The sequence below is a fragment of the Stegostoma tigrinum genome, chromosome 12, assembly GCF_030684315.1.
Source record: "Stegostoma tigrinum isolate sSteTig4 chromosome 12, sSteTig4.hap1, whole genome shotgun sequence".
In the NCBI taxonomy this organism is placed as follows: Eukaryota; Metazoa; Chordata; class Chondrichthyes; order Orectolobiformes; family Stegostomatidae; genus Stegostoma; species Stegostoma tigrinum.
The window spans coordinates 25849226-25865329 of NC_081365.1; the positions used below are offsets into that span (position 1 = coordinate 25849226).

Sequence of the window (16104 nt, forward strand, 5' to 3'; positions counted from 1 at the left end):
TATATTTCCTTCGATTGACAATCAAAGGTTTATCTTAAATCATCCTCGGTTGGCATGGTGGCTCAATGGTTAGCACTCCTGTCTCACAGTGCCAGGGACTCATTTTGACTCCACCTCATACGTGGAGTTTACACATCCTCTGTGCCTACGTGGGTTTCTTCTGGGTGCTCCAGTTTCCTCTCATAGCCCAAGAATGTGTTATATTGCCTGTAGTGTCTAGGGATGTGCAGGCTAGGTGTATTAGCCATGGGGAATGCAAGGTTTTAGGATGGGGGAGGGTGGTGGATCTGGATGGCATGCTTTTCCGAGGTGTGAACTTGATAGGCCAAATAGCCTGCTTCTACAGGGATTCTATGATTCTATCACGTCAACATATAGTTACGATAATTCCAACCAGGGGTCCATTCTTAAATCACAAGATAAAAATCACAAGGCACACTTGCCTCACATTGCATCTGTCTCTTAAGGAAACTTGCAACAACCCAGATTAAGATAGGTTAAAATGACTATATCTTATATTTAGATAATTTGTTTAACTTTGTACAAGGTTTTGTAACCCTTCATAAGACCATTTCAGACAAACTCTGACATCAAACCACATATGAAGATTGGTCAAAAAAGTAGGATTTCAGAACGCCTAAAAGAGGAAGGGCAGGTTGAGGGTTGGAAAGGTAGTAGGCAAGAAATTACAGAGACTTCCACTAATGGCGTGGCTTTCATGGCTAGGTAAAAGAAATCTTGCTTGTGTGGCTGGTCAGAGGATTGAAAAGTTCTTGGACAGTTGTAAAATAAAGAAGTAGGGAAGCAAGAGATTAGAGAGGAATTTGAATACTAGAATGAGAATTTTTACTTTGAGACGTTGCAGGCAAACCACCAGGTTGAGGATATGCCAAAGCAACTGAAAATTTATTTTACTTACAGTAGCTTGCACTGTCTGCGGTGAAGCTAGGGCGGCACGGTGGCTCAGTGGTTACCACTGCAGCCTCACAGCGCCAGGGACCGGGGTTCGATTCCAACCTCGGGTAACTGTGTGGAGTTTGCATGTTCTCCCCGTGTCTGCGTGGGTTTACTCCGGGTGCTCCGATTTCCTTCCACAGTCCAAAGATGTGCAGGCTAGTTGGATCGGCCGTGCTAAATTGCCCGTGGCGTTCAGGGGTGTGTGGGTTATAGGGGAATGGGTCTGGGTGGGATGCTTCAAGGGGCGGTGTGGCCTTATTGGGCCGAAGGGCCTGTTTCCACACTGTAGGGAATCTAATCTAATCTAATCTAATGTTATGAAAATCACATTTCAAAACCATGAGGATAAAATTAATCAATTAATGTTTCCTCTTTTATATCTCAACTTTATCTTGGTTTTAAAATAATAAAATAGGATGCCAGAAATTACTAATGGCAAAGCGTTTAACATATTCTCTTCTCCACAACTTTGACTGGAGGTACCGCTTGTTTTAAAGTAAAGATAAGAATATCTGCTTTAAAGATGCAGGGAGTCGGTATTCTGGGGCCTTGGGTTTGAATCTTACCATGGAGATGATGGAATTTTTTTTGAAAGCAAAAAGAATTTGGAATTATGAATGATTACCATGAAACTGTTGTCGAATATCGGAAAAATATCTCTGGTTCACTAACGTTCTTCAGGAAAGGAAAGTATCATTCTAACCTTGTTTAGACTGCAATGTAACTCCAGACCCTCAGCAATGTGATTGACTCTTAACTGCCCTCTGGGATGGGCAATAAATGCTGGCCTAGCCAGCAATGCCCTCATCCCATGAATGAATAATAAAAAAAGTAGTAAACATGAATTATTGAATGTACCAGCATGCATCCACATTTCTCACTATAGGTAACTTTTAGAATATATTCCATGTTGATCCTGTCAGAAAAAGATTTGTTTAATCTTTTGGAAGCAAAGATTATGTACAGTAATTTTAAAAATAACGTATGGAAATATGTTTTGGACACCAGGCAGCAAGAATTGAATGGTCCAAGCTGTCTCTGGCTTAAGGACTCCAAGCAATTATATACTGACTGTTTATTAACACTGCTGTTTTCTATCTCTTCTCTCTCTCTCTCCCCCCCTTTAAACTCCCACCTGCCAAGGATGTTCACTGCACTAACATGAAATTTTCATGTAGTAACTGCAATGCTAAAGGCCAATTAATACATTTATACGAAGGAATATTTTCCTAATTTCAAAAAAGACTTCAGAAAATTAACCATTTCAGGCAGAAGTTTTTTGATGAAGCACTTTAATCCAAATGGACACAAATCCAAATTAAAATACTATATCGCACATCATATGGCAGTGTTGCACACCAAACATTTTGAAAATATATCTAGGAAAGATATTTACTCACAAATATGAGTGAGACGGGTGTTTGCTTCTCACTGCAGTGTCAGGTTATTGTTGGCAGTATCCTGAAGAAAGCAGGAATCCAAGGGATACAAAACACAGAGGGAGCATGAGCAGAGAAGGAACAACAGGGAGATATATCACAGTGAAAACAAAAACATGCAGCGAGCAAGAGCCTGGAGAAAACAGGAGCCTGGAGAGGCACTGGAGGAGCAGAAGGAGAACTGGCATATGAGTGAAACAGAACACAGATATAAAGCACCAGGGGAGCCAGAGAAAAGAAGCAAGAGCAGAAAATCCTAACAGCAGAGCACAGAGACATCAAGAGCCCAAAATCAAGTGGAAAGAAGGTTGCACTGTGATTGCAGAACACACCTCGGGTTGCTAATTACTTGTTTACTGTTGACCTGGTTTGCTGAACATAGTCATCTATGTTGCTCACCTGTGGACAGACCCTCGTATTGTGGACCCCTGGTGGGTCTGCAGACCCCAGGTTTCAAACCAATCACTGACCTTAGCAGCGGCAGAGCATGGTCCAAAAAATTGTTGAGCAAAATTATATACATATAAAAATTCATTCTTACAGTTGTTTCATTTCTAATTTCTCAAAGGGTAATCACTAAAGTAACACCTGTAGATGCAAATGTCAGATATTAAATTAATTTAAACTACGTGCAGGTTAGGTGGACTGGCCATGCTAAATTGCCCGTAGTGTTTAGGGATGTGTAGCTTAGGTGGGTTATAGGGGGATGGGTCTGGGTGACATGCTCCAAGGGTCGGTATGGACTTGTTGGGCTGAAGGGCCTATTTCCACACTGTAGGGATTCTAGGATCATCGTTGCCATTCCAGGCATCACCAGCAATTGGGAAAAACAAAATACAAATGCTAACAGTCAATTTGCCAGTATTTTCCGATTTGTCTTCAACATTACTCCATTATTCGCAAGATACCCAACCAACACCATCAACACCAGCACCAAGAAAGCCCTACAGATCAAATATCCATCAGGCATCTAAGTGCTCACTTCACTACTTTTGGAAGCATCATTTCTTGGTTAAGCAATACCCCACATCCTCCAACCCATCCTGGCTTGGAGCTGCCAGCCATTCAGAGACTGTTATCTTCAGAAACTTCTGCTGTTGCCAGAGTATCAACATTTGTCAATCCTCCAGGTGGAGAAGCAGAAACAAGATGTACTACGAGAATTGATTGGAGGGCATTTCTGGAGTTGGGGATCATGGGGCCAGATTGTTGCCCTCCCCCAAGAGCCACCAGTCTTTCTCCAGTCTTTCAGTTTTGCACAAGTTAGTGCCATTTAAGAGACTCAACTGATTCCCTCAAATTGGTATTTTGTCTGCATGACTTAATCAAACAATTATTTGGGTAGGCCAGCTCTTCCTCATCCAAATTTTAGCCCAAGCCAAAAGAGGTACTTCAGTTGGCATTAATTGATCTTAATGGGCCATAGTTTGAGACAGGTTGGGAAGGTCAATGACAGACCTCCATAGTCAGAACTTAATTTCTAAGATTGTCCAAAGGGAACATTATTTACCTGGCACCAACTCATCTGATTATCCTTCCTTCCTTACATATTCCTTGCTGCTTCTCAGAACGGAACATTTCTACCACATGTATCAGAAGTAGAATGATTAGCAATGAGACCTTGAAGTGTCACACTGATAAAACAAAGGATGCACTTTTGAATTTGGAACTGAGGGACATGATTTGGACTGGGCATTTTATCTTGTAATTAGCACATGCTGTAACAGAAAGCCAATGCTATTATGGGAAATAGTTCACGCAATAAATCTGAGCTGACAATTTCTGCAACATATCAACTTGGCTCAATGTTAACACTTGGAGCCCAAGTCATTGGTTTTGGGGTCAAGCCATTCCAAGGCTTGAGCAGGTAATTAGACTGACAGTCTAGAACAGTATTCAGGGATTCAGCCTGCGTAGATATGCTATCCTTTGGCTGTGCTATTGAAACAAGATATTTCTATCTGTTTTAGAGAATTGAATGTGAAAAGATGCAGTAACGCTATTCTGAGAAGAACAAGGAATTGTTCCAATGTTTTAGCTAATATTTCTATTTCAACGAACACAGCCAAGACAATAAATACAAACTTATGGCTGATCACAATGTTGTTTCCAGGATCTTGCACACTGTGCAAAATGACTACTATATTGTCTACATAAGTCAATTCAAAGTTTTTTTTTACAAAATTCATTTTCAAGATGTGGGCATTTACTATCCGCCCCTAATTACCTGGAGGGCAGCTAAGAATCCACCACATTACTGTGGGACTGGAGTCACATGTAAGTCAGCAATTTCCTTCCCTAAAGGGTATTAGTGAACCAGATGTCCTTTTTTTCTGTCAATTGAAAACATTGCATGGTCATAATTTGACTCTTAATTTCAGATTTGTTAGTAAATTCAAATTGCACCATCCACTAAAACGGGATTTGTGCCTGAGCCCCAGGACATTACCTGGGTTTGCTGGATTAATAGCCCAGCCATAATGCCATTAGGCTGTCACCTCCCCAGGTTATTGTATATGAAGCATTTTACTTTTCCAAAAAGGTGTGATCATGCTGATCGGTAAAAGTCTTTTAAATGAACGTGCTTGTAAATAATGAAAGTGCATGAAAATTAATCACATAGTTTAGTTCAATTATATTGCAATCTGTTTTGACACAACAAAATCTGGTTTTGTTTTATTTGAGCATCAAGTGACCTCCCTTCCTGGCAGCATGTGGAAAAACTAACTGAGTACAAGTTGTAATAATACAGAAATAATTGAGCGGATGACGTGTTTATGTGCTGATGGATTGTTCTCGAACACAAAGATCTGAGTATCCTATTATGTTTCCAGCCTCCTGATTTTTGGATAGGTTACTGTCCAGTGTAACAAATAAAATAAGATAATTTACAACTATGTGCAGAAACAACTTATACTTCCATAACATCCCTCACATAAAACAATATGACCTCAACAAGATCATAAGAGGTACCTTCAGGTTAAATTACCATTGAATTGACCACTATTGAGAGTGTATAATTACGGAACGGATAGGCAGATGCATGGAAAGAAGACAACCACCCTAGGGAGTTATAAAAGAAGCTTGATACCAAAGAGGCTACAGAAAGATTCCGGAAGCCATCATTTTTAAAATAATATTGGCGGTTGCAATTAAATCTGTCAGCTATTGTTTGAGATTTTATTTCTGATTCTGGTCTTTTAGTGAATTAATGTTTGAATTTGGAATACAAAATGCATTTCAGATATTATAATATTTGCAGTACTTTGCTTTTGTACCGTCATATCTGCATTTCCTTCCTCTGCTTAATATGAGTGTATAAATAAAATGGTTTCTCTGATGTTTGGTAGTGAGAATAATGTTCTAAGACACAGGAATGCAGTATTTGTAATGGTTAAAATCCCCTTTGTTGGCTATTATCCTAATTGCACGAATGCAAGGTTAAGTATGTGATAGTCACAATGGCATTACTGGGTGTTGACTTTTCAAAAAGACAATTAAACATGCACTACCTAGTACTCATGTTGCAAGTGCCCTTTTCTGGTGTTGTAACTGCTGACAAACTGGTAAGACTCTTCTGCAATCTGCCAGAGACACTTACTGAGCTCAAGAGCTGGCAGGACAATACAGTACCTTCAAAATGTCCTGCGGTGAGCAAGGTGTACATAGTAGAAATGTTATTAAATTACAAAAAGCCATGAAATAAAACAGGGTAATGATATAGCACAAATTTTATCATGTGGTACAGTCACTTTGATATGATTTACATGGTGCAACCATCAATTTTACTTTCAAGCACTTGATGCAATTAAGGGCACTTATGGTTCAGGTAAAGAGCTGAACAACGATCAGAGTCAACAAGTATAGTTATTTTCTGTTCCAAATTTGTACAGTAATGAAGTTTGTATTCATTACTATAGAATTCCCCCAGAGACAGAATTAAAATATCTCAACCTCACTGGAAGCACAGAAAGCTATTATGCAAGGGGCAGAAAACTCAATGGTAATGGTAATCTGCAAAGCTCACTATTGACAATACTGGTGGATGGGTTGTTCTGATAGCATTCAGATTAACCAAACTTACTAGACAGGCTAAATGGCATGCCGCTGTTCCCAAATTAGGTATATCACATCCAAACCATTCCCACCTACAAGCCAGTAACGTTCATATCACAATTTCACAATGTTGGCCAAATATGTTTTGCCTGACATTAACAAAGTTGCACAGACTGCAATGAAACATTTTGTTCTTACAAATATGAAGCTCAAGTTTGCTGTCAGTGCTTGCAATCTGTTGTACAAAAGATTTCACCAGTTCCACTAGAAGCAAATTTACAACTTCAATGGAATCAAATTTAAGAGAAAGAAGCTGAGTTTCACTTGTGATATAATTTGAACTTGCTTGTGCACCACTTTCTGTCATACAATGCTTCAGTAGCTCAGAGCATGTGCACCACAGATTGAATGTGATAAACTTCTTGGAAAGCTTTTGCATAACTTCAGCACAAAAGCTGAAAGAAAATGTGTATGCAACTGATTCATGCCAACTTTACACTGAAACATCACTATAAAACTTTCTTCCAGTATTATTCCATCAATGTTGCAAGAGGCTCAAAGGGTTAGATGTTTAATCCTGTTTCTAGCCCTGACCCATAAGTGTTAACTGCGGTAGTTATACCTTGAATATCATTGGTTAGAATCTAGTTGGAAGTATCGTACAGATGTCACATCATTCATCCACAGATAATGTCAGAACAAGTTGTGCACATGACAGACAATAATGCAGTATGCAGTCAATGAGTGTGAAGTGATAGGATTGAGCTGGCTCTACTTTAACAGAGTGTTAATGCTGTGGTTACTACTACCATCAATCACCAGTCCACAGCTGCCATTTCTAATCTCCAGCTCTATCAGCTCTTAATTATCTAGCTGGCACTCAGCTCTCCCTTTCTGACAATCTCTTCACTCATTTCAATCTCTACATGAAATATAGGTTATCTCAACAGGAATTCTGTATATGTGCATGGGTTGCATTTTTCACAAGTGTTTAAACGACAGAACTCACTAGTGCTGCAGGCATGAGTGAATAATGAAAATGGCTTTGCAAGTAAAAGATTTGTGTTGTGGCAGCACATTTTGCTGCCATACTCTACTTACTACGTGGCCATCGTCCCAAATGGGCATCAAGCCATAATTTTGGTCACGATTGACAAATGATTAGTCACATATGCGAATGACTCCTTTCCTTGCAGATAATGAGCTCTATCCTCACCACATAGAGAAGTGGAAAATAGCAATATGTTGTGAAACTGCGGATCTGGCTTAGAAGGTATTCATAAGCACGCATCCCTTGGACTGTGATAATTACAAAGAAAAGATAAAATGACAAATGGATAAAATCAGTGTCCAGTAGAACTTTGACTGGCCAAAGTATGATATCTGAAATATAAGTGAACACAAATCAGAACAACAAACTAAACCTCAAAAGTAATCCACATACGACTTTTTTAAAACCAATGTTTCTGCCAATTTATGTTTCCATTATCCAAATATGTATTCATTCAATCTTATGAGAGAAGAGGATTTCTTATGCAGATGGTATGATTACTTAAGTTAGGCCATGGCTTATCCTTTGCACTTTTGTCAATTCTCCAAATGAACAGAGTATGTTGATGAGCTTATTGTGTTCTGTTTTGGGCTCTTGGCTGTCTTCAGTTGGGTTGAGTTGGCCAATTTGGTTTTGGATAGAATTCGTTGGACTGTTATTGTGTGATGCCTGTTCTCCGTTGATAAGTGATATCTACAATCATATGTCGACACTGAAGAAAGACAGCTCATCAAAATAGTTCAGTACCTGATGTGATGATCTCAATGAAAGTTGCAATCTGCAAAAAGGATTGTTGCTTGATTTTAAAAAAAGTTTTATTTAGGTGATACGAAAAAATATATAACTTACAGTATAATGAAACTCAATAAGCAGGGGTTTGAAATTTTAATGATTGCATAGCATACTTTATGTTGTTAAACTGTTCATTTAAATGTGTTGTTTCTTGTTTGAAATATTTGATATTCCAAGGCTGAACTAATCACAAATTTCCTTGAGAAATAGAAAGGGATAAACTATTAACCTTTTCACATTTCAAATTTTCTTATATCCTTTTACAATAGCAACATGATGATTGCAATTATTTCCAAATTTAAAAAGTAATACCCGCCACACACTACAGATTAACCATACAATTGCACTGCAATTCCCTTTAGCCACAAAGAAAATTGATGTCTAATTATTGCAAAATTAATTACTTCCACCGATGGTATTGGATTTGCTGTTACATATTCGGATCCTTTCTTCCCTTACATCTTACAGGTTTTGATTTATTTGCTAGAGTACAATGGACATAGGTCACCATTTAGGATTTCAGCAATGGGCCATTTTTCAATAAGTATCAGGAGACTACTGGGCAATGAAAGCATCACAATTACCACCAATTATGTCCTTATACAGTGTCTACAGAAACATTATTGCAGTCAGAGTCCATAGAATGCCTACAGTGTGGAAACAAGCCCTTTGACCGAACAAGCCCACACTTACCCTCAGAGCATCCCACTCAAACCCATCCCCCTACAACCCACCTCATCTACACACACTATGAATAATTTAGCATGGCCAATCTACCGAGCCTGCACATCATTAGATTACATTCAAGAGTGGGAGTTTGTGCACTTTAAACAGGCCAAAATTACATATCAAATCCAGATAAATTATAGCTCCCTGAGCACTGGTGCAAAAACCCAGGGGCTTTGTATCTGCATTGCTCAGTCACCCACTGGATAAATTAGCTGAGCTACCAGGGAAATCGTGATCATGTTCCTTCTAACAGATCAAACACCTTTCAGAAGCAGCCTATAGACAATATTGCATCTGTTGTTTTGTTCAGCAATGTTTACTTCTTGTAGTGAATTTTCCTGCAGCTTTGCTCTTACCTAAGGAAAATTTGCTGTGAAATTCTCCTTTCAGGTTCAGAGCCACTAGAAATGTTCACACTACAGAAAAAAATTGCAATGTCCACTGCAATGTAAAAAAAAGTCAATAGTTCACTGGCTCTTTTGGTTTTTAATTAAATTCTTTAAATGCATTTTTGCAGTTATTTGCTGGCACAATGATATCACTGAATGTGCTACTCACTTGCAAAATGGCTTTCGAGTCAAAACAGCTACATTCCATCATTATTTTAGCCATCCAACATATCCTGTAAGCGCCTCTAACGTTTTATGTTGGTACTCTTTAAATTCGTTATAGGGGAATACATTTTAAAACGTGAATGCATTTGGGGGATGCAATTCTCTCCTCTTGAAACTTGTCAACTTTAAAAAAATCAGACGTTGCAGTGAAAATGTCAACTGTGCAGACATATTAACACCAAAAATACTCAACGAGTTCATTCCATAATAAATTATTGTGGAGAAATATTATCATCTCCAAAGCAAAGCTGAATCAACATTGAAAGGTTGCGTGGAGAATTCTGTCAGTGTGAAAGATTTAATTTGAAGCCAGAATTTAACCAGAAACAGGAGAACACTCCCGTACCTCAGACAGATAAACTAATTGGCATTTGAGTTTTGCCTTGGCACTCATTCTGCTGATTTTCACTCCAATGAACGCCCTTAAGACTATAATTGGCATTTGGCTAATTCTTTTCGAGTCCTGATAGGTATTAGCATTGCATTCTGCAGTCCTGTTAACAGACCTTGCGCATGTATAGATCAGTTAGCGTGAGTTATACTTGTACAATGATTGGTTTCTCATTTAGACTGATTGTCTGAGGTATGCTAACAATAGTAAACATTGGATGAAGTCATTATATGAAAGAAAGTTTCAAAGTAAAACTTAGGGAAAAACTTATTTTTAATAAAACAATATAAGTTGAAATTGTGTGCAGTTCATTTTATTCTATTTGCACAAACGGAATCGAAGCCCATCAGGCTACATTGCGATCATTACTATTCGGTTTTAATGGTTTAGAAATAAACCCGAATTCTCATATTTCTCAATTGGAAATGACAATGGATAGTTAGCAGTTATTACTCTAGTAATCCCGATAGTGGGGAGCCTCGGTGTTTTGGTGCTCGAATCTGTTAATTTTCAGTGATTCTTTGTACCCAACTAAAAAGATATCTTCACACTCCACTAACCATTCCACTTCAAAATAAAATGGCAAGCATTTCTACCAGCGCACTTTCATTTTTTTCTTGTAAATTAAGTAATCAATTCAATAAGCCATCGTCGACGCATACATAATAAATCGAGGAAACGGTGCCCGCTTCCTGATGCGTTAAAAGGGGGGAAAAAAACGAATTTAACAGTCACACAGAGAATCGAGTAGAAACTCAACCACGAACAAAACGCCAATTAAGACCTTTCTGACATTGTTGCAGCACATGAAAGGCGCCGGCAACATTCAGAGGATTGTATGAGAGGTTAACAAGGTCACCACGCATTTGTCCTGCATTTAGATGATGTTGAACGCGGGGCTTGGAGACACACCGCGTCTCGCCTAATGCTCCCTGGCCCCTCTCTCCCCCTGTACCCCCAGAATGTGTGCTCCCGGACTACTACCATCCCCTTCCCAGAGGGCTGTCAGCTCCTACACATTGCAGTATTCCAGCCGACACAGGACACCCCATCCTCTGAAAAAAAAACCCTCACCCTCGTCGCTTTGAAGATTATATTATTTCTGTATTCGCTTAGCATTTAAATGATGTTCGTGTCTGCTCCCTTCAGTGTGTGGAGCTGTTTAAACAGTGCTTTGATCAGCTCAGACAGTAGAACAGACCCGGGTATTCTATGTGCGCACACAAACACACGCAGATTTATCGCTATATTTTCTGCTTTCTTAAAACCAACCGTCAAAGTGGACCCTCCTAGGCTAGTCTATTACATTTTCCCTATCGTAGGGAACGCGAGTTCTAGCGAAGATTTCCATCCCCGAGTCTACGACCACCAGTCCAGCATAAAACTAGCCGCCTATTTTATCCACGCAGGCGGTCACTTTTACTGAGTAACCGTGCGCTCATCTGTGGGAGAATACCACTAACAAAAACGTAGTTAGGACCGGGCCGGAATGTGCGAAATGCGATTGGCAAGTGTTGACGCTTGAAGGCTCCCCACGCCCGCCTCCTCGGCGCTGCCTCATTAAGCTTAGTCCAAAACATTCAATTGCTTCCTCAGCCGAAGGAATAACCCTATCTCCTCATCCAGTTTCTGTTATTTACAGCCATTAAATTGGCCCAATGGAAAGTGACAGATGTCTTGCTCGCAGCAATTTAAAATTAAGCTTCAAACTGGGTAGCGGGTCCAACACTGCGAGAGGCAAACACAGGCTACTTCCAGCTTACCCAGCCGACCGTCTCTATATTTGGACAGGCTACCGATCCTAATTAAGTGAGTTAGCTGGAAATACGCCGAAAAACAGAACTAATCGCGACCTTTACGTGTCACATTCTCACATCAATTAATATTTGTGTAATGTTTACATGGGAAATCGTAATATTTTAAATGGGAGATTGGCGAGAGCGAAAGTTTCAATCTTGTTAATCGCAGCGGAACATCGCGCTGAGGAAACTGCTCTTTTTTATATATAAAAAGCAAGCTGGTAATAATTTTGGAGTTTCAAAGAGCGTGTTGCAGATGAGGTCATGCTGAAACCTCTCAACCCATGGGAAACTAATCCCGACCATTTTACAAAATCCGAATCCTAATTGAATTGCGTCCTACCAAAATGGGGAACGCGTTAACTGCCTCGCAAACAAAGATGCCTGCTTCAGCGCGTGGAACAACGAATTGGATAACCGAACATTCCGGCTCGTTGAAAACATCTTAAAACAACGGGAAAGTTTGACTCATTCCATCTAACGCCGAAATGATTTGTGGAAGCATTAAAGGGAAACAAAATTGCAGCAAGGGGAATTTTAATTTCTTGACACAATCTTGAGTGACTGTGTGCAGTATGGAATAGTTTCAAAACAAAACCTTTGTTTAAAGCCTCAGAATGACACTTCAAGCCCTTTAACTGACCGGTGCATTTGTGTGAATGTTACTTTTGGTGCTATAACTTTGTTTCCCAGTCTCTACCAACTTTATTTATTTAACCCGAGTGGCAGTAATACTTCGACCTTCATTTCAAATTGGATAGAAAACGCCAGAATAAAGTAACTTTTTTGTTTTAATCAATGAAAGTGAGCAAGTTTGTTCCCCTCGATGCCCGGATTCCTCTCCTCTTTCCTCGGAAAAGCTCTGCAGTGACCCACACTGGTCAGATTTCAACTAATTGAATAATTACTTCCCGACGGATCTATTTCCAATTTTTACTCGATGATGCTACACAAAAAGTACAACAAATCAGACCGCCGTTTCTAAAAGTTTCTATGGTTATAAACGCAATTCCAAAATGAACTACCAAACCGAGGATGAAATAAATGCGCATTTAAAATTCTTTGGAAAGTCCGCTTGAGTACAGGGAATTAAAAGTAAAACTTAATGCAAATAAAACCCTCTAACACTCATGCAGGTAAATTACAGAGAGCCTTCAGCGGATCGCCTATGGTCAGGAAGTTTTCCTAAATTGTCAGGTAATGGAAATGAAATTAAACGTGGGATTTCTGATCAAACTTCTAAGTGTTGGCCGTAAGATTTCATGTGTGCATCGAGCATTGAACAACAATAGTGAGCAGTTTTGTTAATGCCCTTTTACCAAATAGAAAACCTATTTAATGTTGGAGCCACTCATTTCAATTAATTCGCATCGTGACATCTATCATCCATGATAAAATATTTCTATGCAATACGAATTCATTGTCAAAATAAATCCAGTATGATTAAAGCACGTGCATACGTTCACCTTGTACTTTGCTCACCTTTGTCTTTATCTAATAATCTAGTATTAGGAATAATATAGTCTTTCCATCAAATTATTTCCTCCTCTCCCAACCACAATATGCCGAGTTTGTCAACCCATTCAGTTTTACAAAGTTAAATTTAAACACGACTAACCACCGCTATAAATCTTTCCGTCACTACCTAAGGTAAATCTGTTTGAGTTGAACATAATTGTTTGTGTAGAAGATTCAGCCAGCTCTGGGAGTTTATTCAAGAAGTAAATAAGCCGTGGACACTGGCTTATTGGACTGTAGTTGCACAACTGTCTGTATTTTTTAAGGTGAGTTTAGACACTCATTGTATGACAGTGCAGAACTATACAGGTCAAATTTGGGTTCCGAAAAAAATACTTTGTTTCGAGGCCGACTTCACCAATCCTAGACAGCTTGCACTTTTATTTAATAAAGTCATTTCAATTTCTCGACTTACGCAGAGTAGAAAATGAATTTTAACCCGTTTACAAAACAAAAGTTTTAAGGTTTAAAACAAATGTCAACGATGCAGGGGGAATCTCAGGGCCTCATTTCAACCTTACCCGTCAACTCCTCTTATAGGACTGTTTAATCATTAAAAGCAATTTCAAGCGTGTAAGCCCCGATAGCAGAACAGCACATCAGGTGTATAACTTTCTTCTGCGTGCTTTTAAATTTCCCGACGCTATCTTCATTGAGAGAAACAACGGTGCAGAAATTGAAAACTCCTACAACTTGCTATGATCGTGCCTTTAATACGAATACTTAGAAAAGTGAAACGACGAAGGATGAGGAGTAATTTAGTCTGTCGTGTGAGAATGGGCTTCACAAAATACACACATTCCAAACACTATTTACTGATTCAGATCTTAAATACAGGTGACACTACTTCCCTCCCCAAGCGTTTCTGTTAGATGTGACCGTCATTATATCTCCGGTGTGGATCTTTCAACTTACCGCGCCATATCCGAATTGTCAAAATAATACAGGAAAGATGAACTCGTTTTTACATAATTCCCTTCATTCCTGTCTCGCTAACCACAGAATATCATACTGCTTAAACTTTCTCTCCTCATTTCAACCTGACCCTCTCATTGATTTCATTTATCATTGTTTTACACCGCAGCGGTAACAATATGAGAGCTGTGACTGAAGTTGTTCCACTCGTTTGATTAATTAAAGATTGCTGAATTGTGCCCTTGACCACCTTAAAAGATGATGGCAGCGCAGCCTCTTGCCGTACAGTACCACCCACCCGGTGTGTGCTGGACCGTCTCTAATACTTCAGTGTGGAATAATGTTGAGATCTCTCTTTTTAATTCTTACCTTCATTTGCAGAATGGCCAATCGATTGTACCACGCAGATAACACGGCAGAGGATCAGAGAGAGAATGCGGATTTGGAAACCCAAGGCCATTTTGGAGCTGTGATCGGCTGTGAGTGGAGCATATCTCTGTGAAGCATGCCAGCAATGATCTGAGGGAGCTGTGATCGCTGTGGAAGTTACCATGCACGGCTTTCAGGGTGATGTCAAGTTTGACACTACAGATAAGGAGGAGTCAGCACTGCGTTTCTCCTGCCAGCAGAGGGCCGCGACTGGGTCCTAGAGCCCACCAAACCCTAAAGCAGCAAGACATCTGGCTAGGATATATAAAAGTTCAATGGAAACTTTTTTTTTGCTTTCAGCCGTCGCAGTTTAATCATTCCTAAGCCTTTCGCATTTTTGGTAATATTAATGTAATTACAAATCAAATTTTTGTTATTGATATGTGCTGGGATGAATGTGGTGGCTTCAGTACAGTATTGTACAATTCAGTGTAGTATATGCTAGAATGTTTATTTACAAGATGAATACAATTCTATTCTGTGAACTTACTTTTAAACATTTTTTCCAGTAAACCATGAATCTCTCTTGGTGTAGATGACACAGTGTGGAACTGGATGAACACAGCAGGCCAGACAGCATCCAAGGAGCAAGAGAGTTGACATTTTGTGTTGGGACCCTTCTCTTGTTGTAATTCTGTTATCCTACCCTGCCAATCTGCACCCCTCACCCTCGTATCTTTGCTCTCAAAGCATGCAGATGAACACATGATCTATTATCTTCGAAAAGGAGCTGTGATGTAGTGATACTGTCACTGGACCCCAAGTTAATGTTCTGGGGACATAGGTTTGAATCCCACCATGCTACATGGTGAATTTTAAATACAATTAAAACAGGAATTTTTAAAAAAAGTTATCCCAATGGCAACCCATGTAATCACTGTTGATTTTCATTAAACATATTTGATTTATTAGTATTCTTTAGGGAAGGAAATCTGTCATCCTTATCTGGTTTGGCCTACATGTGACTCCTAATCCACAGCAATGTGATCGACTGACTCTTAATTGCCCTCTGCACAATTTGGTTGAGGAATAAGTGCTGCCTAGCCAGCAATGTCCACATTCTGTGAATCAACTTTTAAAAAAATCTTTGACTTATGTAGACAAATGCAACAGTCATTTTGCACAATGCAAGGTCCCAGAAATGACATTGTGATCAATAACAAGTCTATTTATTTTCTTGATTATGCTGGCTGAAAAAGAAGTATTTGCTTGAATTATGGAACAATTCCTTATTCTTTCTTGAATAGTATCACGGGATACTTTTACATTTAATTCACTCGACAAAGGCTCCATATAAATTTTGTACTTCAAAAGTATTATTATTGTTTGCTTGTTATCCTTTAAGAATAAAAGTTATTCATACTTATCAATGTCCATTTAATTTTGATTTGCTTCCCTGAATATTGCTAACTGT

The 16104-nt window shown here is 39.2% G+C and overlaps 1 protein-coding gene across 2 annotated transcripts in view; it reads right to left on the minus strand.

Annotated features, from left to right (window-relative positions):
- epha3 (eph receptor A3) overlaps window positions 1-14839 on the minus strand; it is a 242035-nt gene extending 227196 nt beyond the window's left edge. For both annotated transcript variants that reach the window (XM_059650213.1, XM_059650212.1), the window contains exon 1: window positions 14631-14839. In XM_059650213.1, coding sequence (XP_059506196.1) covers window positions 14631-14814 — 184 coding nt within the window. In that variant the 5' untranslated portion in view covers window positions 14815-14839. The remainder of the gene's footprint in view (window positions 1-14630) is intronic.
- Window positions 14840-16104: the final 1265 nt, after the last annotated feature.